Raw genomic sequence first — 27808 nt, 5'->3', positions numbered from 1 at the left:
GCATTATTATTTACGGAACTGACGTACATGTCCAAAAAACTAGTTTATTTTTATACAAAATTACAATGTATGCAACTTTATCGAGTAGAAACATTTTTCATATTATTTCTTAGTTAAATTGGGGTGAACTTCTTGTCCATACGTTCAGGGCCAGAGCCAGTGCCCTTCCAGGGATCCCTAGATGCTTCCGGACTGGGAAGGCTGTGAGCCGTTTCCGCCGCCATTGCGGATTTTGGACAGAAGATCAGCCATAGCCACTGCTATCCATCGATGCAGTGCAGAAAGCATACACAGAAGGGGGGGGCATATTTAACATTTTTCCACTGATATCTCACTTCGGAAACACGATTACCCACAGCATCTTGCCTATTTTAAAACAGTGCTATCGTTTTCACCGACTGGCTCCGACCTACACATTCAGTGAGGAGGTCGTAGCTAGCGCGGTGCTGCTGCTGCCTAGCTAGCTGTACGACCAGAATTTCAGGACTCCGGAGAAGCTCAAGGAAACAACCATGGCTCAAATCCTGCCTATCCGCTTCCAGGAGCACCTGCAGGTAAAGTGGTCGAATCTAGTAGCTATATCGTTTCCTTACATTCTCTTTGATCCCTTCATTTTCCGGCTTAACGGTCGTTTTGACAGCTTTCTAGTTCAGCTAGCGTTAAACGTCAATAACCGCAGCAAATGAATGACCTCCCATCCCCCGTTTAGCCAGCAGCTAATAACTAGCCTCTCATGCTAGCTCCTCATTCATTGTACTGATGCTGTCACTCGCGGCCAGGAGGCGAAACTAGTTAACGACAATCACCTTTTCTGACCTTGAGTGACTATTTATTGGGTTGTAGCGTATGACTGATGCACGGCCACGTTTTGGTCTGTTCAGCGTTATTTCAATATCGAATTAACGTTTGGACCTTGTGAGGCGAAACATTCCAATCGCTGACCTGCATAACATGAACGCATAGTATAGCTGTTTAAAGCATGCTTTGTTATTGTCATGTGCCCATTTAAGTTATGAGCCGTGAAACCGTGGTCAGTTGCAGTCTGACTAGACTCAGAGCTGCTTCACGTCATAGAGAAACGTTATGTCACGACAGGCCATTTTTTACTGCTGAAGGGAGAGTCGGGTTATTCTTTAGGGTTTTTCTGACTGAAATGTAACCCATTCATCGCGTTATCTGAAGTGAACCAGGTGGTCCATTCAGTCTGCCAAAAGAATACGATTTTGTTCTGCTGTCCACATTCATATCAGTCAGTCATCTGGTACATCCCAGCTTCTGGCTGTATTGGATATACCCAAGGTTCCCAACCATAAATCAAAGCTTGAACCCCTGTGGAGATTTTGTTTATACTGTGACCCTTGGATGACCTTTTGCCAAGCTTCAGGTATTTTTTGTTAACTAAAGGCACAATTGAAATAAGCATACTTGACATCATTGGCTTTTTACAGTGAAGAATGTACTGGAGATGCACCAGCTATGCATTTCTGGGCCAAAAAATATATATAAACAAACAATTTGCTCTGTGTAGTATGTTGCATTACTACAATATTATTATCTCCCCCTGCTGGTAATGCAATTTCTGCATGCGTGTCCATTTCACGTTTTGGACGGGCAATGCGTGAAATGAACATGGTAGACCAACATGTCTGTTACACGTTTTGCTGTGATACTGGGTTGCATAATTTGTTTTTGGTTTTTTTTGTTGTTTTTTTTAATTAAAAAAAAAAAAATTCTTCAGTCTTTGTTTATCTCAGATACGTATTTCATATAAACAAAGCATATCAAAAAACACAAAGAGATTAAAAACTAAATTCAACTTCCCATAACTATACCAGTGTCTGAACAATAAAGACAGATAACGTACAGTTCCATGTTATCAGTGTGTTAAGCCCACATTCTCAGAAGCATTGAGCCTGCAGATAAATTAATTCACAATATTTTTAATAAAGCTTTCAATCTACTGAAACGAGTAATTATAAACACCTTGCTTGAGTTGTCTGTCTCTTCAATAATAACATCATAGCATCTTTTTAAAGCTACATTAGGTTTTCGTGAACTCACTTTCCTTTCCTTTGTACATACATTTGCATAAGAGGAAATTAACTTGTGAATACATCAGTCAACATTTCCTACAGATATTATCATTACCTGTCATTTGATCTGTAATAAGATGAGCAAGATATTCGACCTTACTACCGACAGTAAGATTGTTATCAAGTTTCAACTCTGGAAATCTTTGTCCTCCTCAGTTCTGCAAATCATTACAGGTCACTTACGGGGATTGCATGTAATGTTATTTTCTACAGCATTGGCAGAACATATGTGTATGAGCTGCTGGAGATCAGCACTACTAGCACTATGACCACAAGATCATCTGCATACATAATATCAAACTCTAGAATATTACCAACCGCTTTGTCATAAATGTTGAGTATTTTATCAAAGTGTCTTTGAAATGTATCCAGCATAAACATAGATGACCGCTGTTAGTAGATATGATCATATTTGCTGATATAAGTAAACAAACTGGGCCTTAGAGTGGGCCTTTGTGTTAGGAAGCCCTGTTAGCTACTATATAATCATAGTAATATGTGTTAGCTTCTTTAACAGAGGTCTGTACAATTTTGTTATTTCTGGACATTGGAAAAATACATTTTATGATTGAGTAGCACATATTGGTGATATTGCTTTGATGAAAGTTCAGAACCTTTTTGGTTAAGGAAAAATCCTGCCAAAGGAAATTTTGTCTTCGATATTGTACTGTGTGCCAATGGCTGCCATTAAAACAGGTCTTCTCTTCATCGCCAGCTCCAGAACTTGGGGATCAACCCAGCCAACATTGGATTTAGCACGCTTACAATGGAGTCTGACAAGTTCATCTGTGTACGAGAGAAGGTTGGTGAACAAGCTCAGGTTGTCATCATTGATTTGGCTGATCCCAACAACCCCATCCGTCGCCCCATCTCTGCCGACAGCGCCATCATGAACCCTGCTAGCAAAGTTATTGCCCTTAAAGGTAAGCCCCCATCTTAAATCCACTGTTGCGCTTTTATCACGTAGTAAGTGTGCTAGGATTTCAAAGCACATGGACTTAAAAATTAAGCAGCTAAAATTGGTTTGTACCTTGCTATCTTGATATTTGTTTTGTTTTTGTAAAAAGTACACTGGTCCATTTGTGTTTAAAAAAAAAAAAAAAAAAAAAAAAAAAAAAAATACTGTGTTGTCAGTTATGTAGCCATCACAGTCTGCTTTTCATTTTGATGTTCATATGTAGATCACCCCATTTCTGTTTGTTGAAAACGACTAGTAGCTAAATAGTGTGTGTGTACGTAGAAATGTAATTGTGCTACATTTAGAATTTGCTGTTTTAGTTCACGAAGCAGTAGCACTAGCAAATTGTCATGCTGTCATGAATCCTTTGTCTATTTTGCTTGTTTTTGCTCTTTTTCATTTCTTACTGCTTTCTTATGTTTGCAGACGGTGAGTTGAATTTTATGTATCATGAGTTGTCAGAGTGATCCTGTATGCACTGTCTTGAAATGTTTGCACAGTAATGAAAGTAATTTAAACGAATGTCTGGATTTACAGTAATAACAGTAGGCGAGCACAACAAAATTAAGACAGTAGCTTAAAGGACCATATCTTCTTTTTTTTTTTTTTTTCCTTTTGTTTTCTGTGTTCACGTGTTTTTTCCATTAGCTACACCGGAAATATATTTTATATCACAGTTGACCATTTCTAAACACTGTACCTTATTTTCGTACTGTACTGGAGTTGATGACAAATTTAAAAAATATAAAAACCTATGGGTTATACATTTGCATTGGAAAAGTAATAAATTAGACGTTATCCTCCCCATATTTTGTTATTATTTGATAACCAGAGTGTGTGCCTGTGTTGGTCATATAGTCGAATTAATGCACTGACATTGTGGTGAAAACACATGTAAATCTGTCTACGTCTTCATTACACAGCAACAATAAAAGCCTTCAGTAATACAGTTCCTGAGTTATTTTTAAACTGTCATTCACAACCTGAAGGCATCCACATAGCTGCTGAACATCTGAGTCAGAAAGTTGTCTAAACTAAATGAAGATTTTCTGTGACTGACAGTCACCGTAATATACGGAAAGTCAGGTGATTATCTGGAAAAATTGAGATGCCTTGGAAAATAGTTCGTAATAAAGTGGAACGTGTGTGTAGTAAAAGGGGAAAAAACATGCAGAAAACAAAATGATATGGTCGTATTAAAAATGTGAAACTGTCAAAAAGGATACCGTGGCAATCACAAAAGGATAACAGAATGGTTAATGAGATTTTCCCATTTTAAGGTCAGGCTTCAGGCTTAAGGGTTTTCTTTTGTTTTTTTGGTGAGTGTAGGAAAAACAGAGAATGCTTAAAACAACTGGGCTGTGATGCCAGCCTCATATCACAAAAATGTGCTGCTCAGTGTGCAGGTGCAATTTTGACTGGCTTGCCTCTGGGATAACGCAGATATTAACATCAAATGCTCATTACCTCATTGTCACCTTGCAGATACTGACATTCATGACAGGTTTTCAATAACTGTTCACGTTTTCACACTTTCAGTGTGTGGTGTTACTCTGTTTTAAATAGCGACTAATTGTAATTTTTATTATACCAGAGGATTAGTCATATACATGTGTTAATTATTTAGGGTTTGGGCACACATTTATATTTTATATATTCTAGACTAATAATTTTGCACTTTATATCTTGCATTGTAGTTATGCAGGCAGTTTATTTTATTGTGCACTATACCCACAGTATTACCAAAAACTGTTCAGAAATGCCACTATACTGTCAGTCATGCACTTTGTTACCAGTGAAACGTGGTTTATTTGGTTTGGGCCAGATTGAGACTAGAGCTTATACCTATAAGAATTGAAGTGTCTTTCCTCCAGTGCGACTGAACTGGAGGAAATGAACAGAATGGCTGTGAGTGCATCTGTCCAGCATCCTTCTCATCATCTCATCTGTTTTTGTGCTTTGTGGTCTTACTAATCTGCATTCAGACCCAAACCACATCCCTTATTTTGGGATTAAATTTCAGCTTGAATCCCCTAAGACCTATGACAACATGACAGGAGTTTGATTTCTTTAGTAGGTTGTGTGGGTGGAAAGCTCAACACAGGTCATTTCGAGCATGCACTGTGGACCATGTCATACTAGTAGGTAGGCAGTAGTTCCTAACTGATCTGGTTTGGATTGAAATATTGATGAAGAATTGAAATACTGAACCAAAACTGCATGAAAGGTCACTGTTGAGCCATCTGAGAAGCAAAGACACCATAGTATTTGTGCTAGTGCTGGGCGATATGGAAAAAATATTTATCACGATATGAATTATTTTATATCACGATAACGATAAATATCACGATATACCACCTGACCTGTGGTCATCTATAGAGTACGCAGTCTGTAAACAGCGAGCGCAAAGGGTCCAGTCTTTGTTAATGAAATGGATGGTTACACTCATGTTGGGGTGCGTATCTTTGCTCGTCCATATGTCAGTTGTCAAGGCATAATGCACGACACTGCAAACATCCTTCTCTACTTTGGCCCGGCATGCATCATATAAGCAAGGCAACTCGACTTTACTGAAGTGCTTACGACCGGGCATAACGTAACTCAGATCAAGAACTTTGACGAGGTCACGAAAGCTGTCCTTCTCAACTACATAAACAGAGGCGATGCCTTTATAAATGTAACGTGAGATGGCTCCTGTGATTTGTTTATGGCGCTGGGAAGTTTTTTCATACGGCATGCCTTGTGCGAAAGACTGCTGTATCTTCAGGTAGTATAGCTGAAGATACAGCAATTTTCCCAAATTGCTCCCATCGTTCCACAACTTGGTTTAGCTCGGATTTTCTGCATTCTTGAGTATTATTTTTCGTGGACCTTCTGTAGGTGATAGAAGAGATTTGTTGTGTTGCCACTGAGTGCAGGAATAGTTTTATAGCATAGCTTGCAAATGGGCATCTTCTGCTCCATGTTGGTGCTGTTGAACCCAAAATGTAACCAAATCACAGACGTACCCGCTCTTTTCGGTAAAAGTGCTTCTTCTTGGGCTGCCTGTGTAGCTGTCTCTGCCTGTTGCATGTCCAGGCATGAAACTGCAACCTGTCGCACGTCCATGGTTTTGAGTTACCGTAAAGCATGTTGCAAATCCGGGTGCACGCAAAGCAGCACCATGTCGCAAAACCACAAGAGTTTCTTTGTGAAAAATATCAATTTTTATACTTTATTTTTTCTTGCATAAAGTTAAGAGCATGTATAGTGAGAAGACGACACAAATTTATTTGCCACAGGCTATTTAACCCTTTAAGACCTACCATAGAACCAAGTCCGCCAGAGCTTATTTTTATATTTTTAAATGCTGTAGTGCCATTTGTGGGAGAATTTCAAGTTGCTATACATCAATACAACCGTTATAACCCAAATTGTAATAATATGTATGCATTAAGTCCATAGTAACTACATAAATTGCAAAAAAGCGCAATAAACTACAAAAAAAATTTAAAATCGTTTGTGGTTTTTTTTACATATATTTCTAGTTAGAGAAATTTAAGAGGCTTATTCCTTTAAAACTGTAAATACAAAAAAGTTGCACAAAATAGTTTCCAACCACGAGAAATTTATTTTTAGTGTCTTCATAGTTTTATTTTTGAGATACACACATTTTTATATACTTCAGGAAAAATGAAAAATATTATAATGCAAATTTGCAAAAAAAAAAACAGCATGTGCATCAAAATAAACTATTTACAACGGTGTAATTTGAGATCTAAGCATCCCAGAAACAATACAGAAAAGCATAAAGTCAAACATGACTTTTAAAAACACCAGCAAAGGCTTATAAGGCCCTGAAGGTAAAGAACTACATTTCCGCGAAATGATGTCACGTCCGGTTTCGGGCAGGTGCTGACACGCGATAGTTCGCGCTGACGTATTCCAATGTAGGAAGTGTTATGAACAACTGATCGGATCGGCAAAGCCTGTTTCTGGAATATTATGTTTTTGTTGCTGCAAATGCTTTTTATGCAATTTTTGCAAAGCTATATGTGGAAGGAAACCGTGACCTAGGACAAGCTAATGGCATAAGATGTAAGTACAACTCCGGTTTCATATGCAAGAACAATTATTGCGCTAGCTTACGTGTTTCCAGTTCTACAGGGATTTAAAAATAGTTAGGCAAAAGGAGTGTGCCTGCTCCGGTTTTAAAGGGTTAATGATATATTTTATGTAATAATTTATAAAATTAGGTTAGAAAGGATAGAAGACAAAATGGCATGATAGACACTTTTCTATCGTCCACACGATATATATCGTCATATCGCCCAGCACTAATTGGTGCTATTTCCAATCAAGCTCCAGTACTGCATTGAAAAATGCAACCACCTGCAACTGCATCAGAATGCTAATAAGAGTAACTGATAATGAAATTTGGGGGTCAGTACCAGTTTCAAGGGAATAGAATGAAAAATTTGGGTATCAGTTTTCTTGCCAACAGATATTAAGCAACATACAGACCTATACACTGGTTCTAGTCTAATTGGAAGAAGACCAATCTGACTGATAGATCTGTGAGTTTAAAGCTTTTTATGATAAGGGATTGGGTTATTCCAATCCTCCATTGCCACTGCAAATGAATCTGTTTGTTTCTATGGATATTTAGCCAACAGTGTGGCACACCTCATTTAGTTTCTTTGCAATCTTGGCTACCTCTTGCTGTGCCGACCTCACTGAAATGAATGTGGGAGCTGTATTTCTTTGATGCAGTGCTAAGCACAGTCTGAGTTTCTCTAATAAAAAGAAGAGTAATTAATTGGTGAATGATTTTATATTATCACAAGAGGGTTGCATAGTTAGACGCAGCTGAACACATAACAGTTTATTGCATCAGATGTTACTGAATGCAGATCCAACATTTTAAGTGGTTGCCCTTTTGTTGGTCTTGCCCCTTTTTTGTTGACACTGGTACTGGCTTTTTGTATGGTCTGTCGGTGTTACACACACAAAAACCAAAAAAAACCAAAACCCTCCCCGATTACCTGCATTTCCCCCGCAATTGGAAGAGGTATGCCCAATTGATTTCCTCCCAAACTCTGCTGTGGGTTGTGTGCCGTAGCTTTAGTCAGTAGACCGATTCAAGTTTTCTTTCTTTCTTCCTCGTTTTAAATGTTACAATCTAAAAATTTTGGAGGGGGTGGGCTAGCAGCGTCCCAGCACGGCTAACGTGTTAACCTCAGCTCTAAATATTTTCAGCTGCAAAGACCCTGCAGATCTTTAACATTGAGATGAAGAGCAAGATGAAGGCTCACACGATGACGGATGACGTGACCTTCTGGAAGTGGATCTCCCTCAACACTGTCGCCCTGGTCACAGACAACGCGGTCTACCATTGGAGCATGGAGGGTGACTCTCAGCCAATCAAAGTATTTGACCGTCACTCCAGCCTGGCAGGCTGCCAGATCATCAACTACCGCACTGATGCCAAACAGAAGTGGTTGCTGCTCATTGGCATTTCTGCACAGGTGAATTAACACAGTTTGCTTTAGCTTCGTAATATTACAATCAAAATAATATTTCAGACAAAATATTAAAATGATGTCAGTGTGTGTGAAATGCATCACATTTGTATTAGTCATTGCAGGGTAAGTTTATGATATAGCAGAATTTATAGCAGAAAAAACCCCATCACAGACTTTAGTCTGATTTGTGGGCGTTCTCTCCTCCTCAGCAAAACCGTGTCGTTGGAGCCATGCAGTTGTACTCGGTGGACAGAAAGGTTTCTCAGCCTATTGAAGGACATGCTGCTGGATTTGCACAGTTCAAGATGGAAGGCAACACCGAGGAATCGACTCTGTTCTGCTTTGCCGTGCGGGGACAGGCGGGAGGAAAAGTAAGATTTATACTTATTAAGAGAAGCTCAAAGCCTCGTAGCTGCAAAATAAAAAGATCGGGATGAAGTAATTTTAGTGGAAATTAATACTGATTAGAAAAAGGCATTTGGGGTCTTGCTTTGTCTTCTTTTTGTTTTCATTACTTTTTTCTCCCCTAGCTCCATATTATTGAAGTGGGGACTCCACCAACTGGGAACCAGCCGTTTCCAAAGAAAGCTGTGGATGTTTTCTTTCCTCCAGAAGCCCAGAATGACTTCCCTGTGGCCATGCAGGTACAAAACCTCCCTCTTCTTTAATCTGAGGCTTTGTTTATTTAGTATTTAGTTTGGTATCCTGCTAAAGAGTCCTCCTATCTATACATGTTATATCTCCCTTCCCCTTTCTGTACATCTAGATCAGTTCCAAGCAAGATGTAGTCTTTCTCATCACCAAATATGGCTACATCCACCTATATGACTTGGAAACTGGAACCTGTATCTACATGAACAGGATCAGCGGAGAGACCATTTTTGTCACTGCCCCCCATGAACCTACTGCTGGAATCATTGGAGTCAACAGGAAAGGACAGGTACTCAAATGTACACTTGTGGAGTATATTTTGCAGTAGCAAGTCTAGAATGCAATGATGAATGAGCCGCTTATTAATTTCCAGTGGAGCACAGAGCCAAGCTTAGTATAGATATTTCATCTGGGCCTTTGTGCAAGTGAACAGGTTAAACTGTGTTTAATTTTGGATGCAAAATGAGTTGAATAATGTTTTTGGTAGATGTTTTAAATATGTGACAGATAAAATTAATATATTTCTTATCAGATTCCAATTTTATTTTAATATTTGTGACTACATATTGTTTTTGAAAATTGCTTAAAGATATTTTCCAAACCTGATGTATATTTTTAAACCAGTCTGCACACATGTGTAGTGGACTACTTTCCCTGTGGTGTGTTGGCCCTGGTATGTCAGCGTGGAGCCTTGGGTGTGACCTTGACTGAGGAAATCTCTGAAAATATCAGGCAGTGGCAGCATCTTCAGTGTCAGGCAGCATGTGACACTAACAGCAGGTGGCCTCAGCTTGGCCAGGCAGACTACGCAGTCTAATCCTGTTATTGCTCTTGGCTCTCACCTGCGGGTCTGCTGTACACAGGCCAGTGTGCTACACGCACGCACACACATTTCATGTGCAACTGTGTGTGTAACACTGTACACGACAGCTTGTGGTAATCCCTGCATGTAATTCAGAAACGTGACAAGTGCAGGTCTCATAATGCAGTTCTTTTAACTCAGATTTTTACAGTGAACTTAATTTCAAACCCAGGTTTGCCAGCAGTTATTCTCAATTTTGTGTCGAATATGTGCCTGTCTCTTTTTGTGTCTTTATATCACTGTACACCAAACTGCATTTACATTTTGGTGGACTTTTGTTGGAAGGTGTTGTAGCTGGATACAGTTTGACATGAACCAAGAACTTTTTAAAAAAAATATTCTGCCAGTTTTGCAGCATCATAGTATTTATTATTTAGATTCTTTTGAATGTATGATGTGAATCTTTTATATAGGTTCATTAGTCTTTCAGGAGTGTACAGAATATAAAGACAGTTTAATGTGATCCTAATGAAAGGAAAACGAAACATAAATAACACTGCCTGTTATGCTTTTAGCTTAAATATAATGGCACTTTTGGTTCCCGGTGTTTTAAAAACAAAGTCAACATGTGGCATGTTACAGTTAATCTGTCACCAGGAATAACACCTGTTAGGCCAGAGTAATACGTCATCTCAGCCTCACCTAGCTCCCTGAGCCCTGCTGCACTGAAAGTTGAAGAAGATGAATTTCAACTTAGTTTTATTTATATAACGCAAATCACAACAACAATCACCTAAAGATGATTGTTGTTATAATTCAGCGGTCCCCAATCTTTTTTGCGCCACGGACCGGTTTAATGTCAGACAATATTTTCACGGACCGGCCTTTAAGGTGTCGCGGATAAACAACAAAATAAAATGATACGACCAAGACAACAACTGTGGTATCTTGTAAATATAATAATAAATGCGAATTTACTGTGTAATTGTGTAACTTTATTAGCAGCGTACTCCTGAAATGCACCAACAACATTGAGAGTAACGTCCTCCTCTCTGCCTTTTAATGCTCTCTGGTCGCTATGGTAACGAGTAAATATTTCTTTCAAAATAAGACACAACTACAACACGGGAAAAGCCCCAGGGAAACCAAGTCAATGATAACCATAAATTTCCCATCATGTTATGTGCCAGCTTAATTTTGTAAGTGTGTCATTATTAGTTTTAGAGATAGTTAAGACTTTACAAACTATTGAGTGCTGTGGTGTTTTCCCTAAATGAGAGAGAACTGATTGTGAATGAATAATTGTTGTCTTTGTATACATTTTTGCATCATGTGATTAAAATAGCAAGAACAGTGCAGTGGATACAGGTCCCCTGTCATTGGTGACAGTCAGTGACATTTAAACGCCTTTAAAAGTCACAGTGAATGTGTTTTGTCGCGGTTCAGTTCTAATTCTGTCAGGCGGGCAATTACCACCAGTACAGCTAGCATACGCCACAGCACAAATATCAGTGTTAAATAGCTAGCAAAGACAACAGCTGTTTAAAAAGTATGAACAGCTTCTAACTAACTGTAAAGGCAGTTAGGTGTTACCAATTACACATGCGTTTATGTGCACATTTGATTTTCCAGGTGTTGTCTGTATGCGTGGAGGAGGAAAACATCATTCCATACATCACCAATGTGCTCCAGAATCCAGACCTTGCACTCCGAATGGCTGTCCGCAACAACCTCGCTGGTGCTGAGGAGCTGTTTGCTCGCAAGTTCAACACCCTTTTTGCAGCAGGAAATTACTCAGAGGCTGCAAAGGTGGCAGCGAATGCACCCAAGGTACTGCCATTGTGCTTCTGTGCACTGAGACTGTGAGTCTAAGATTTCAGTAGCTTATATAACTATGAAAACCAAAGAAAATTTGTAAAAACAAGTTTAGATAATGCTTCCAAAATTGTTTAAAGGGAGTACAGCCCGCGCGCTGCTTTTATTCCTTTTTCCCGTATTTTACCTTTTTGTATTTTCAATGGGCTAAGAAGTTTCCATCCTACCTCTCCAGGGTATTCTGCGAACACCAGACACCATCCGTAGGTTCCAAAGTGTTCCCGCCCAACCAGGCCAGACGTCTCCCTTGCTTCAGTACTTTGGCATCTTGCTGGATCAAGGCCAACTTAATAAGTTTGAGTCTCTGGAGCTCTGCAGGCCTGTCCTTCAGCAGGGCCGAAAGCAGCTACTGGAGAAATGGCTAAAAGAGGATAAGGTATGTGTTTAGTGGTTGGTTTTAAAGTGGACAGTCTTTATCTTAAGTTTAAATATTTATATCTCAAGTTCATCTATCATATCATAGAGTAAAAAAAAAAACTGAGACCATGTAAAATCAGAGTGCTACTCTGACTCACTGAATCACATAAATCATTTAGTATAAAGCAGAAGATCACGTAGGCCAGTGAAACCCAGATTCCCTTTTTTTGTTTTTGTTTTTTCCACTGTACCATGGCAGATCACTGTTATAGTTTCTAACCCTTCTGTTTGTGTTTACAGCTGGAATGTTCTGAGGAGCTCGGAGACTTGGTGAAGTCTGTAGATCCAACTCTCGCCCTCAGCGTCTACCTCAGAGCCAATGTTCCCAATAAGGTCATTCAGTGCTTTGCAGAGACTGGCCAATTCCAGAAGATTGTTCTCTATGCCAAGAAGGTTAGTGATGACTGACTTGGTAAATAAAATATCTTGGGCTGTAATATGGTTCACAGTGTTTTGTTTTGTTTTTTAATACACCTACATCACAGATGGGGAGCATCTCATACATCCTTACATGTCTGTCATCCTTGTAGGTTGGCTACACTCCAGACTGGATCTTTTTGCTAAGGAACGTAATGCGGATCAGTCCAGAGCAAGGTCTTCAGTTCTCTCAGATGCTGGTTCAGGATGAAGAGCCACTGGCTGACATTACACAGGTAAAAATAAAGATTTTTGGGGGGTAACGTGGCTAAAAGATACTATGACTATGATCTGAATCGTAGTTATTCTCACAGTTGTAGCTGAGCACATGATTGCAAAAATATCCCACACCTCTGCGATGTGTAGCAACACAACCAAGATTTTGAGAGTTTAACTTTTGCGGTTTCTCTGTTATTTAATTTTCCAGATTGTTGACGTATTCATGGAGTACAACCTGATCCAGCAGTGCACGTCCTTCCTACTAGATGCCCTGAAGAACAACAGACCCATGGAGGGACCACTGCAGACGCGCCTGCTGGAAATGAATTTGGTCCATGCACCACAGGTACATGAACATGTAGATACAGTGGGGCAAAAAAGTATTTAGTCAGCCACCGATTGTGCAAGTTCCCCCACCTAAAATGATGACAGAGGTCAGTAATTTGCACCAGAGGTACACTTCAACTGTGAGAGACAGAATGTGAAAAACAAATCCATGAATCCACATGGTAGGATTTGTAAAGAATTTATTCGTAAATCAGGGTGGAAAATAAGTATTTGGTCAATAACAAAAATACAACTCAATACTTTGTAACATAACCTTTGTTGGCAATAACAGAGGTCAAACGTTTACTATAGGTCTTTACCAGGTTTGCACACACAGTAGCTGGTATTTTGGCCCATTCCTCCATGCAGATCTTCTCGAGAGCAGTGATGTTTTGGGGCTGTCGCCGAGTAACACAGACTTTCAACTCCCGCCACAGATTTTCTATGGGGTTGAGGTCTGGAGACTGGCTAGGCCACTCCAGGACTTTCAAATGCTTCTTACGGAGCCACTCCTTTGTTGCCCGGGCGGTGTGTTTTGGATCATTGTCATGTTGGAAGACCCAGCCTCGTTTCATCTTCAAAGTTCTCACTGATGGAAGGAGGTTTTGGCTCAAAATCTCACGATACATGGCCCCATTCATTCTGTCCTTAACACGGATCAGTCGTCCTGTCCCCTTGGCAGAAAAACAGCCCCATAGCATGATGTTTCCACCCCCATGCTTCACAGTAGGTATGGTGTTCTTGGGATGCAACTCAGTATTCTTCTTCCTCCAAACACGACGAGTTGAGTTTATACCAAAAAGTTCTACTTTGGTTTCATCTGACCACATGACATTCTCCCAATCCTCTGCTGTATCATCCATGTGCTCTCTGGCAAACTTCAGACGGGCCTGGACATGCACTGGCTTCAGCAGCGGAACACGTCTGGCACTGCGGGATTTGATTCCCTGCCGTTGTCGTGTGTTACTGATGGTGACCTTTGTTACTTTGGTCCCAGCTCTCTGCAGGTCATTCACCAGGTCCCCCCGTGTGGTTCTGGGATCTTTGCTCACCGTTCTCATGATCATTTTGACCCCACGGGATGAGATCTTGCGTGGAGCCCCAGATCGAGGGAGATTATCAGTGGTCTTGTATGTCTTCCATTTTCTGATGATTGCTCCCACAGTTGATTTTTTCACACCAAGCTGCTTGCCTATTGTAGATTCACTCTTCCCAGTCTGGTGCAGGTCTACAATACTTTTCCTGGTGTCCTTCGAAAGCTCTTTGGTCTTGGCCATGGCGGAGTTTGGAGTCTGACTGTTTGAGGCTGTGGACAGGTGTCTTTTATACAGATGATGAGTTCAAACAGGTGCCATTCATACAGGTAACGAGTGGGGGACAGAAAAGCTTCTTACAGAAGACGTTACAGGTCTGTGAGAGCCAGAGATTTTCCTTGTTTGAGGTGACCAAATACTTATTTTCCACCCTAATTTACGAATAAATTCTTTACAAATCCTACCATGTGGATTCATGGATTTTTTTTTTCACATTCTGTCTCTCACAGTTGAAGTGTACCTCTGGTGCAAATTACTGACCTCTGTCATCATTTTAAGTGGGGGAACTTGCACAATCGGTCGCTGACTAAATACTTTTTTGCCCCACTGTACATCAGGTCCAGACAGGCCAGATTATTTCATTTACCAGTGACCAGTAGGTCTCACCTAAACTAAAACGGCGCTCTAGCTTTCTTTCCCCAACTTCTTTCACAACAGATCAAATCTTTTGCTGTTTACAGACATGTTTGGATTTGAGTGTCTGTGTGTGACAGGGCCTGTCTGTGTGCCATTTGTTGCAGGTTGCAGATGCCATTCTGGGTAACCAGATGTTCACCCACTATGATCGCGCTCACGTGGCCCAACTGTGTGAGAAAGCAGGCCTCCTGCAGAGAGCGCTGGAGCATTACACTGACTTGTATGATATTAAACGAGCAGTGGTGCATACACACCTTCTCAACCCAGAGGTACGACACAGATCGAGAATATAAAATTGCTGTTGTGGTTTGCAGTGATTGTCTTTGTGTCGCTGATGATTTTCTATTTATCTCTTCAGTGGTTGGTGAATTTCTTTGGCTCCCTGTCTGTGGAGGATTCCTTGGAGTGTCTGAGGGCCATGTTATCTGCCAACATCCGGCAGAACCTGCAGATCTGCGTGCAGGTCGCCTCCAAGTACCACGAGCAGCTCACTACTCAATCCCTCACTGAACTGTTTGAGTCATTCAAGAGCTTTGAGGGTTAGTGGGGAAGGTGCAAAAAAACAAAACCCAACGTATCTTTTGTTTTACTACTTTTGCTAATTCTGAGTTTTTTTGCTTTGAAGGTTTGTTCTATTTCTTGGGCTCAATTGTGAACTTCAGCCAGGATCCTGAAGTTCACTTCAAATACATTCAGGCTGCGTGCAAAACAGGCCAAATCAAAGAGGTGGAGAGAATCTGCAGAGAAAGCAATTGCTACGACCCCGAACGTGTGAAGAACTTCCTCAAGGTCCGTGCAGAAAACGGTTATCTGCAAAATAAACCTGTGATTTTTCTGTCTGTCAACATTTTATTGTGTTTTTTCCAGGAAGCCAAGCTTACCGACCAGCTGCCATTGATCATCGTGTGTGACCGCTTTGATTTCGTCCACGATCTGGTCCTGTACCTGTACCGCAACAGCCTACAGAAATACATAGAGATCTATGTACAGAAGGTACATTAATAAAACTCCATCCTTTTACTCATTTATTCTCTCTCGGTATTGGTCTACCTCTGTGGTTGTGCATTTGTTTTTACCTTGATGGAAACGTGTCATAATTCTGTTGTCATTTATTCCAGGTGAACCCGAGCCGTCTGCCAGTAGTCATTGGTGGATTATTGGATGTGGACTGTGCCGAAGATGTAATTAAGAACCTGATCATGGTGGTGAGAGGACAGTTCTCCACAGATGAACTGGTCGCTGAAGTGGAGAAAAGAAATCGGTGAGAACCAAAAGAACTGTTAAAAGTGCACCGCAAAAGAGGAATCGCTCGCTCGGCGGTCTAACTCGACCTGTGTGTTAAACTGGTCCTTTCCCTTCATGATATTCTGTCAAAGCTTGTGACACATTTACTGTGCCTCCTTCTCCAGCTTGAAGTTGTTGCTGCCTTGGTTGGAGGCTCGTATTCATGAAGGCTGTGAGGAGCCTGCAACCCACAACGCCTTGGCCAAGATCTACATCGACAGCAACAACAACCCCGAGCGTTTCTTGAGGGAGAACCCCTACTATGATAGCCGCGTGGTGGGCAAGTACTGTGAAAAGAGAGACCCCCACCTGGCTTGCGTGGCTTATGAAAGAGGACAGTGTGACCAAGAACTCATTCACGTGAGTTTAAAAACAAATCATTTTAACTGGAAGGCGAAATTCCGGGTCATTAGTAATACGAGGTTTTTATTGGCCTTTTATTTCAAATATTTTCGTTCTGCTTCAGGTGTGCAATGAGAACTCACTGTTCAAGAGTCTGTCCCGCTACCTTGTACGCCGCAAGAACCCAGAGCTGTGGGCAAGTGTGCTGTTGGAGACCAACCATTACAGAAGACCACTCATTGACCAGGTGTGACTTTTTACTATCTCTGATACTAAATCATGCCACTTAAACTAGTGTATTGTTAAAAGTTCCCAGGCTGTAACGCTTCGTTAGCTTGCATAGTGTAAACCAATCATCAGCTGTTATGCGTCATGTTTGTCGTCGGTCTCTGCTGCAGGTCGTCCAGACAGCCTTATCAGAGACCCAGGATCCAGAGGAGGTGTCTGTCACAGTCAAGGCCTTCATGACCGCCGACCTTCCTAACGAGCTCATCGAGCTTCTGGAAAAGATTGTGCTGGATAATTCTGTCTTTAGTGAACACAGGTAAGAGTCTTACCTGTATTTAATGTTGTTCTTCTTTTATTTAACCCTTCATATCCAAGATTTAGACATCACTGAGTCCCCTGCTCATAGTTGTTGTTCCAGTTGACGAACATTGAGCTTGCAAAGCATTCGATATATTCAATAATGCATTTAGTGAAAAGCTTGTATCTTGTTGATTTCAGAAACCTTCAGAATCTCCTCATTCTGACTGCCATTAAAGCTGATCGGACACGCGTCATGGAGTACATTAACCGTCTGGACAACTACGACGCCCCAGACATTGCAAACATTGCCATCAGCAATGAGCTGTTTGAGGAGGCCTTTGCTATATTTAGAAAATTTGATGTCAACACTTCTGCTGTGCAGGTGCGCGCTTTCGTTATTAACTACAACTTGTTTAAAGTTTTTAAACACCTTGTTTTTGTCTTAATTCAGAGCGTGCTAACAGCCCTCAGAGTTTTGCCGGTCATTTTGATATTCAGCGATCTGAATGTTTGCTGCTGTCCAGGTCCTGATCGAACACATCGGCAACCTGGACAGAGCTTATGAATTCGCTGAGCGCTGCAATGAGCCCCCAGTTTGGAGTCAGCTGGCAAAGGCGCAGCTTCAGAAGGGCTTGGTGAAAGAAGCCATCGACTCTTACATTAAGGCTGATGATCCCTCGGCCTACATGGAGGTGGGACAAGCTGCAGCCCAAAGCGGTAAGATGATCTCTTTCAGTTTTTAAAACTAAGATCTAAGATCTTTATCACTTACCTTATTGTTTTATTTAATCAAGATACTTAAATGGCCTAATGTTAAATATGCAGTAGATAGGTGCTTATGGTAGTTAATTTTTGTGTGCAGGAAACTGGGAGGACCTGGTGAAGTTCCTGCAGATGGCTCGAAAGAAAGCCCGCGAGTCATATGTTGAGACAGAGTTGATCTTCGCCCTGGCCAAGACCAACCGCTTGGCCGAGCTGGAAGAGTTCATCAACGGACCCAATAATGCTCACATTCAGCAAGTAGGTCCTGACACACACACACACACACACACACGCAGTTGTACATACAGCAGTTCCCAGTTAATTCTTTACCCTGTGTTTACAATTACAGCTGCTTCGCTGGTCTAACTTAATTTGTTCATCTTCCATTAGGTGGGTGATCGATGCTATGACGACAAGATGTACGAGGCAGCCAAACTGCTTTACAATAATGTGTCAAACTTTGGCCGTCTGGCCTCAACTCTGGTTCACCTGGGAGAATACCAGGCAGCTGTGGACGGAGCCCGCAAGGCTAACAGCACCCGTACCTGGAAGGAGGTGAAGGAGATCAGTTTCATTTTTGAAAGTATAAAGAGTGAGATCAAGTTCAAGCCTTATGTTCAAAACACAAACTCACTCGACTGACTAATTTTAACAGCTGTTTTTTGTTTTTTCCTCTGCTCTGTCAGGTGTGTTTTGCTTGTGTAGATGGGAAGGAGTTCCGTCTTGCCCAGATGTGTGGCCTGCATATTGTTGTCCACGCTGATGAACTGGAGGAGCTCATCAACTACTACCAGGTATGTGGGGTACCTGTTGGCCAAACACCATGGTCTTTCAATGAATGATAAGTAGGTGAGCATGTATACTATCACTAATCTGGCATAAATAACAGTCAACAGTCATATAAGCCTGAGGATAGCAGGGTTTCCAGTTTTCTCCAGCTTACAGATGGTATATTGTTTTCCTGCGCCTCAGCGCACTGTATCTACAGACTTGAGTTTTGTTTATGATGGTTCAAGGGCCTCAAAATAACTTCCCAGATTGTGTAGGGGAGCGAGATTAAGGGTTATAGTTGTGTCACTAAGTCTGTCTGTATCCTCCAGGACCGTGGTTACTTCGAGGAGCTGATCACCATGCTAGAGGCTGCCCTTGGGTTGGAGCGTGCTCACATGGGCATGTTCACTGAGCTGGCTATCCTCTACTCCAAATTCAAACCCCAGAAGATGAGGGAACACCTGGAGCTCTTCTGGTCCCGTGTTAACATTCCAAAGGTGGGTGTGAGAAACGGATTTAGTATGAGCTTTACAGCCAAGCAGATTTTGGCAGGAATCTGACGAAATGCATCACAATACACCGACTGCGACTGCAGTTCAGTATAATGTGATTGTTTTAAACATTTTAACAAAACTATATCTAAAGAATTAGGATTTAAAAAGAAGTAAAGTAAATAAACTCCTCAGAGGAACAGCAACTACAACTTTGACATCTTCAGTAACGTCTATAAACCCGCATTCGTTTTCAATTGTTAAATTGTTAAATTTGACTTGATGTCTGTTTGTGTGTCAGGTTCTCAGGGCAGCTGAGCAGGCCCACCTCTGGGGAGAACTTGTGTTCCTCTATGACAAGTATGAGGAATATGACAATGCCATCATCACTATGATGAATCACCCAGCTGATGCCTGGAAGGAAAGCCAGTTCAAAGACATTGTCACTAAGGTGCAAAACATAATTTAAAAGCATATGGTAGTGCTAACAATTACTTCTCTTGACAGGAATACAGCACAGAGCTGCCCTTTTTTTTCCAAAAAACTTGTTTAACTTCATTATGTTTGTCATAGGTGGCTAACGTTGAGCTGTACTACAAGGCCGTCCAGTTTTATCTCGAGTTTAAACCACTGCTGCTGAATGACCTCCTTATTGTCCTCTCTCCAAGACTGGATCACACACGTGCTGTCAACTTCTTCAGCAAGGTCAGTATGATTTTCTTTGACTGTTTCTTTGGTTCAAATCAAAAGATCAAGACTTTTGCCAGACTGAAAACTGATAAACATTTCTGTCTGTTCAGGTGAAACAGCTGCCTCTGGTTAAGCCTTACCTAAGGTCTGTCCAGAATCACAACAACAAGTCGGTGAATGAAGCACTTAACAACCTCTTCATCAATGAAGAAGACTATGCGGTATGGTTTCATTTTGTCAGTTGGGTCTTATAACATGTGCTGTGCTCTGATGTTTGATTACAAGAGAAACTCTTTGTTATTGTTAATTCCAGCAAGCACACATTTAAAACGTTGCAGTTGTTCCGCATCTTGCTTTCTCAGCCTAATCTCACAATTGTTTCTCGTGTTACTCAGGCGCTGCGCACTTCCATCGACGCTTACGACAACTTCGACAACATCTCGCTCGCCCAGAGCCTGGAGAAGCACGAGCTGATTGAATTCAGGAGGATCGCAGCCTATCTTTTTAAAGGCAACAACCGCTGGAAACAGAGTGTCGAGCTCTGCAAGAAGGACAAGCTCTACAAGGTGCGTGGGTACAAAATTAACAAATGAGTTGCAGAAGAAAAGTACATTCCTAAAAGCAATGTAAATATAAAATTTACATTTGAGCGTGGAAACAAACGATTAGGTGTGTCAGTTTGTTGACCTGGCTTTTTTTTCCCTGCAGGATGCCATGCAGTACGCATCAGAGTCCAAAGACACTGAGCTGGCAGAAGAGCTCCTGGCTTGGTTCTTGAAGGAAGACAAGAAAGAGTGTTTTGCTGCCTGCCTATTCACCTGCTACGACCTGCTGCGGCCCGACGTAGTACTGGAGACTGCCTGGCGACACAACATCATGGACTTCTCCATGCCGTACTTCATCCAGGTCATGAGGGAATATCTCACTAAGGTGGGTTGGCCAGAGGTAATGAGGATTAGGACAAAGTAAATGACTTTATGATATGGCCTCTAAAGAGAGAAAAGCATCTCATGTTACAAACCCAATTTATAATTGTAAGGTCAAAAGTTTAGATACACTCATCATGGGTATGAATGTCATTGCAGCTAAGTGATTTCTTTGAGGCGTTCGCTTTCCAGGGTTAAATGATTGTACAGCATACATCTTTAATATTTTTAAAAACAAGAATTGGCTGCATACGTTTGAATTTATTTTATATTTTCTCTAATCCACACAGACACAAAGGTAAATACAGGGTACCATATATACATAGATCCCCACTTATATTTAGTTAAATGTCCCTTAGCAAGCATCGACCAGATGCTTTTGGTAGCCATCAATAAGCTTTCATTATAATTCTGGCTGGATATTTGACCACTCTTCTTAACAGAATTGGAAGAATTCATTTAAATTAGTTGGCTTTTATGTGTATTCCACAAATTATAAATAGGATTGAGGTCGGGGCTTTGGAAAGGCTATTCTAGAAATGTATTTTAAGTCTGCTTTATTCATTCCAAAAACAGTTCTGATGTATTTTTAGGATCATTTTCCTGTTAGAACGTGTAATTCTGTCCAAGTTTCAAATGTGTAGCTGATTTAAGATGAAGTTGAAGAACTTGGAGATAATCCTCCTCCTACATTATTCCATACACGTTGTGCAATGTACCAGTACTACTGGCATCAAAACAGCCCCAGAGCATGATGCCGCCACCACCATGGTTGACAGCTGGTACTTATGTTTAAAACCCTCACCTTTACTTCTCCAACGAAAGCATTTGTCTTGTTCATGTGGTAGGCTGTAAATTACTCCACTTGAAGGTGTTTATTTTGGAGCAGGGACTTCTTTTTTGGTCAGCACTCTCTGTCCATGGTGATGTTAAACTTACTTCACAGTAACAAGTGTTACTGGTGTTCCAGCAGTTTCCAGCTCATGACAGGCTTAAGCCTCATGGTGGTTCCTGGGTTGTTCCTGAACATCCTAACCCATTTCCTCTCATCTGAGGGTGACAGCTTGGGTCTTCCAGTGAGTGCTGTCAAACAAATCCTTTTCATGCTGGTAAAGAGAAACAACCAGTTGTAGTCAATTCTGATCACTAATGAGAAGTTAATAAGTCTTGTCAAGTTAAAAGATACTGTGGATCAGATTTATGTGCATTTTTGATTCTGTCTAAATAGCAGAAGATCATAAATAAATTCAAACTTGTGCACCAGACCCTTGTCTTTTAAAATCATTAAAGATGTATGCTGTACAATCATTCCACCCTAGAAAAAGAACATTATAAGCCCAAAGTAACCATGACATTCATGGCCATGGTGAGTGTTTGTGTGTGTCCAAACCTCTGACCACAACTGTATAAGGACATGCAGAGATGTTTCTTCTGCTGTTAGATTTAAAGACTTAAATTAGTCCCATCGTCCCTTCAGCCATCTTTGGAAGACTAAGAAAAATCTTAAGAAACCTTTTTTCTGATCAGTGCCCAGGATTTCCATCCATCTGTTACAAGAAACAGTAGCAGCAGCTAAAATGTGTTTGCAAATACTGTTGGACTCTCAACAGTATTGCACAGTTAAAGCCCCCACCTCCCAGTACTGCCAGTTCTTTCCTTCATTCATGTTCATCGTGCTTTGCATCTGTCAGTCACCATGTGTCATCACTGGTGTTTTCCTTTTTTCATTTGGGTTTCCATCTATTCAAGCTGCTTTTCCATACAAATGTGTTACGGAGGAGATTCATAACTGCTGTGTGACTCATTACGCCATTTATCTCTGTTACATGGCAAGCAAAGCCCACACGAAAGAGAAACACCTGATTCTTTCATAACAGCGCGCAAACCCGAGTGAAGCATTTACACATTTATGTTCCAGTTTTTGATGATAAATTCAAAATACTTCAGTCTGTTATTTAAGCTGTTCAAGAAACAAAGTGATTGTGTCACGTTAAATGAAGGGATTGTGTATATCTGGGTCTTTTTTAGCGACATAGAGGAGCCATGTTGTTTATACTAGTCTAAAAAGTGAGGCGCAAGTTCACGGTAGCAGGTTTGATCTCAAGTGTGCATTTGTATCAAAAGTGGCATTAATTACCCGCATCACTCGTAGGATTTTTATATTTCTTCTTTAAGTGACAAGTCCTCTGTTTGCTCTCTCTCTCTCTTTCTCTCTGTCACTTTCTATTTTGGGAGACTCCCATTTGTTTTTTCCTCCCTAAGTTGCCTCTCTGAATTTCCTTTCCAGGTTGATGCGATAAAGGAAAAGGTGAAAGTCCAATCCATTTTCTAATCATTCTTTTTGACCCTGTCCCCTGTCCTGTAGCCTGTAGTTTGGAGCAGTAAAACTAGTACAAACTGCATGTTCCCTCCCCTCCCGTCCCCTCTCCCATGTCACTCTCTGCTGCTTCTGACTGTAAATTCCACATCTCCACTAGACCACCTACCAACCCACGAGACTCCAGAGCGGGGCTCTTCACGCCCATCAAGAGCCCTGATCGGCTTGCTGGTGTGTCCGTGACAGCTTGAGTTTTGCCTCAGGCCAGGAATCACAGAACTGATTGGTGAATTGGACACGTAGCTGACAGCTAAACTCAGATTAATTGCTGATTCAGCTCCTGAGACTTTATGACACTTCCACAGTCATTTTTTTGAAGATCTGTTATAGCAGTGCAACGGTAACGGCCACCTGCCGCAGCTGAAAGCAGCTTCAGAGTCTCTCAGTTGGTCTTTGTAAGTCTGCCTCTTAGAGAAAGCCCTTTCACATATTTGTGTCAGACGTGCAACCGAGCCCTCGACTGAAGCCAGCATGCTTATCAGCTCTCCTCGGCCGTGGGTGAACAGTGCCACTCTGCTTAGCCTCCCCTCACCTGCTGTGGGTCAGGTCCTTTTTCTGAGATTTGTAGATTAATTCATGTTTTACTGTCTCGTACCTCTGCTCAGCTGCGCTCTACTGCTAACAAGTTTATTTCAGGAAGCAGATGTGTTTATACTGTCGATGTTCTAGGTTTGCCTTTTTTTGGTTTTAATCAAATAGTGGGAGGATATTGTTCTGTTTAAACAGTGGTGCATTAGCATAGACTGCAGCTGAGTGTAATATTAGCATTAGAGGAGCCACAGAGGCTCCATTTTAACAAAGTATTTCTTTTCTGTTGTTTTCTGTCTGCCTGTACTTATTTCAGTGCTATAGTTACAATACTGGCATTAGAAACCATAAATGTTAGCCTGTTACATGCATTTTTAGAGGGTGTATTTTTCTCTGTTTCTTTGAGTATTCTTGCAAAGTGAGCTCTCTTCAAGCGACAAATTGCTTTTGTGGGTCAGGGAATAAAATCTGTAGTCCGGGTGTATCCACTGGGGAGAAAAAAATCAGAACTTGTAGAAAACGACCAGCATGCATTTCCCTCCTCCTCCCTTGGTAGCATCAGCTGCACTCAGGCCAGGCTAAGAGACATGTTGTTGGCTGTGCCTGCTTCTTGGAAACGTTGAACTGGCTGTACAGTACCATCCCCTCCACCCTGTCGTTCACGCTCCCTCCACTTTGGCTCTCTGCTTCTCTGTCTTTCTCTCATGCACTCCTCAAGAAATAAATGACTAAACTGCTGCTTCAGCATGTCTCTAATAAATCGGCACACTTTTCTTAAAACGGCCTCTTAACTAGATCGACTGATGTTTTTCTTTTTCACTCGTAAACCAGACAGTATGTAGAGAACTGAACCCAAAACCACCGTGAGAGAATCCAACCCCCCTTTTTGTTTAAGTTATCTTATCTCAACTGCAATGCACGCTGGCGTAGCCGAGAGCACTGAGGGTAATATCTGAAGCTTCCCGCTGGCTGCTTAATTCTCTGAATTGTTTCAACTGTATCTTTTGTCCTTTCGACTGTCATTGTCTGCTTCTGAGCTGAGGCTAAAACACCAAAGAAGAAATAATGGGAAGTTTGAGAAAGTTTATCTCAAGGCTTTTACATGTTTTACAGAGCTGTTTACACCCATGCGGGGAGTTAGAGATACGATATGTAGCATGTTAGCTACAATATTAAAGTGACAAAAGTGAACGTCTGATTTTCAGGCTTTAGAAAATGTAGTTTAAAGCCTGAAAAGTCTGGGGGGCTTCATCCAATCACACCTCTTTTCTGGTAAAGGTCAGGTGAGTAGTAAAAAAACAAAAAAGGAATTAAAACACTTCATTGCATGATTGGAAGGAGGAAGCAAGGGGTTATCAATCTATATATATTTACCTTTTCATTTTATTTGACCTTATTTTACATTTATTTAATTTTGCCTGTATATAATGGCCACTTTCGCCTGTAAAAGTATTAAATCTTGGAAACACCAAGTTCTTACTGGTGTGGATTGGCATTTGTGTTTTCAGAACACACTGGATGCTAAGCTAGGAAACAAAGATGACGACAGATCCAAGCAGGTTGGTTAGTATACGACAGTGATTTTTTTTTAAAAAGAATGAGGTTAAGTTAAAGGTAAAATGTGACAGTAAGATGGTTGAAATTGCGTAGTTGTAGTGTTCTGGAAGAAAAGCCTGATGTGAGGGTGTTTGCACTGGTGCAGGGTGGGTTCTCTACATACTCACACTTGTTCAACATGTTAGAGTAGATGTTTTTGGGTGGCTGGATGGTGGGACCATTATTACCCAGTAGCTGTTTGTCTTTGTCTCCCCTCCTTACTCCCTAATTCGTTTCACAGTAAGTGGATGTCCATAAGGTAGAGTAGCCAGTAGCTCTGTAGTTGTAGTTATTCCTCTTAGGCTCCTTAGCGAGGCCTGCTTCCCGCAGCCTGTTTTTATTTAAATCTGGACTGTAATCGTCTTCGCCTGTCAGGAATGGTCCCATCCGTCAGCCAGTGAAATAACCCAGAGGTCAGTTTTTACAAACCCTTGCTCTTCAAGAGCCCCGTCGTCTTCACTTTAACTGAAGTGTGACACATCCGCTGTCGTCGTGTGCCCCCACAGGTGGACAAACTCGAAGCCTCCGAGTCTCTGAGGAAACAGGAAGAGCAGGCTACAGAGTCTCAACCCATTGTTTACGGTAAAAAAGGCCTCATGTTCAAAACTGGATCACCGTAGTGCCTTTTGAGAATAGATTTAATAGTTTGATCGCAGCTGTGGTGTTTTTAAGTACTCATCTTGGCGTTGTCTTGCAGGCACACCCCAGCTTATGCTCACAGCAGGGCCCAACGTGCCCGTGCCTCCTCAGCAGCCCTACGGCTACGGCTACACAGCAGCACCCAACTACGGCCAGCCGCCACAGACCACCTTCGGTTACGGCATGTGAACACCCAACTACCCACATCCTCCCCCACCCACAACTCAACCCAACACCTTCCTTCCATCTGTTCTCCCTCCTTTGTGTTCCTCACCAGCTTCCCATGGTCTTCTACTCACAACAGGGGCCACAAGCAAGCAACAGCCCACTCTCGTTTCTGGCACTATTTTTTTATTCTGTCGTCCTGTTCCAAGAGAAAACACTTAACTGCATCGAAGGACTTTTATTTGTATTGTTTGAAAGAAATTGGACCACACGTTTGTTTTTTTCCACATTCCATATTTATGACTACTTATTAAGATATTTTTGTGTGGTTTTTTTGGGGGTTTTTTTGTTAATGTCAAAATTTTTTATTGGTTTATGGAGAAGTGGACTTGCTCAAGCTCAGCAATGAGCCTTTGAAGTAGGTGGAGGAGCATTGGATTTTGCACTCATGAAGAAATTAATGTAGAAGAGCTCTTACTTTTGATGTACTGAACATGTGGACAGCTTACATTGTCTCGTTTGTCTGTATAATGCATTTCATCATTGTATATTCTGAGGAAAAAAGGTTACATATAATATTGAACATATATTGCCATTTCAGTGGCTATAGCTAGCAACACTAAGTAATGATAGTATATTCTGCACAGGCGTGTAGCTTTATGGAGTTATAAATGCATACAGACGTATGTCACTGTGTGACTGGGAGTGTGTGTGTGTGTGTGTGTGTGTGTGTGACCTAAAGGTCTGAATAAGAATTTTAACCCCCCTCTCTCTCAGCCTGTACTGAGCTTCTTCACTCCACCCATCTAGATATTAGCGCTCCCTCATTAGCTCCATGTATTAAGGTGACCTCTTGTGCTGTGTACAGTGCTTGTGTGAGACTGTATCTGTGTATGTGCAAGGACGGGACCACGGCCACTAAACCCCAGGGCCCTTAACCGTACCGCGTGTATGTATTTACTCTGAACCCTTTTCGTGCTGAGGTCCGTGTATGCCAGGTGTTGTGGTGTTCCCCTCGGTCACCGTTACTTTTTTTTTTTTTTTTCCCCTCTTTTTCTTTTTCCTCCTCGCGTGTACAGATGTGAAGAATTGAAAACTTTTAGATGGAGACCCCCACCTCTCTGTCGTCCATCCCCTCCCCTGTCTTGTTACCTCCTTTGTTAATGCTTAGTGGCAAGAACAAAGAAAGAGGCAGAGGAAGACAGGCTGGTGGAACGTTTAGTGTTTTAACGACAGCTCGATTAGCTCCATAAACACTCCTGTAGGTTGTGTGTTTAGATGGTTACGATGAAGAAATTTACTAAGTCTCCATACATCCAGTTCTCTGTCAAGAATGGTTTGAAATAAGAGCCTGTTACTTACCTTGATGTACTTAACTTCCTTACATGCTTTAAGCTGTGTGTGTAAAGTGTCATCCTAACCCTGACATAAGTTGAATTCCTTTCTGTTGTCATGCATATTAATAAAGGGGATCTGTCATCGATAAGTGGAAGAATATGACTTAATTGAAAGGGAACTACTAGCCTAAATAAAAACTAAAAATTGTACCCTGTCTCTGTGTGTGATGGCAAAAAAGTTGATTATTTTTTCAATATACATAAAACAGACTACATCAGTTTAAATAGGCAGTAACTACAGAGAAAACCCTTGAGGCTCTTTTCTGAAGTGAGAGGGTTCTGTCATATTTGGGGCCTGCTTATAGTGACGAATAACTGG

The 27808-nt window shown here is 41.3% G+C and overlaps 1 protein-coding gene across 4 annotated transcripts; it reads left to right on the top strand.

Moving 5' to 3' along the window:
* Positions 1–182: 182 nt before the first annotated feature.
* On the top strand, positions 183–27639 carry LOC101475502 (clathrin heavy chain 1). Of its 4 annotated transcripts, XM_076892325.1 has the most exons (34): positions 183–554; positions 2809–3016; positions 8290–8558; positions 8765–8926; positions 9086–9199; positions 9322–9495; positions 11641–11838; positions 12059–12259; positions 12541–12693; positions 12831–12953; positions 13145–13282; positions 15098–15262; positions 15352–15532; positions 15619–15782; positions 15861–15986; positions 16112–16254; positions 16403–16637; positions 16744–16866; positions 17018–17163; positions 17346–17529; positions 17672–17864; positions 18010–18167; positions 18300–18464; positions 18596–18703; positions 19010–19177; positions 19473–19622; positions 19745–19876; positions 19972–20082; positions 20257–20427; positions 20570–20791; positions 23075–23095; positions 25664–25701; positions 25795–25870; positions 25986–26124. In XM_076892325.1, exons 1-33 carry the CDS (start codon positions 513–515, stop codon positions 25823–25825), a joined length of 4917 nt encoding a protein of 1638 aa, XP_076748440.1. In that variant the 5' UTR covers positions 183–512; the 3' UTR covers positions 25826–25870; positions 25986–26124. The 4 variants fall into 4 exon arrangements, with proteins under 4 accessions (XP_076748440.1, XP_004544038.1, XP_076748441.1 ...); XM_004543981.5 differs by lacking the exon at positions 25664–25701 and having other exon boundaries at positions 25986–27639; XM_076892326.1 differs by lacking the exons at positions 25664–25701; positions 25795–25870; positions 25986–26124 and adding an exon at positions 23265–24486.
* The last annotated feature ends 169 nt before the right edge of the window (positions 27640–27808 follow it).

Source organism: Maylandia zebra, linkage group LG14 (assembly GCF_041146795.1).
Source record: "Maylandia zebra isolate NMK-2024a linkage group LG14, Mzebra_GT3a, whole genome shotgun sequence".
Classification (NCBI taxonomy): Eukaryota; Metazoa; Chordata; class Actinopteri; order Cichliformes; family Cichlidae; genus Maylandia; species Maylandia zebra.
The sequence above is the reverse complement of the archived record's forward strand: the minus strand, read 5'-3'. Positions and strand labels throughout refer to the sequence as shown.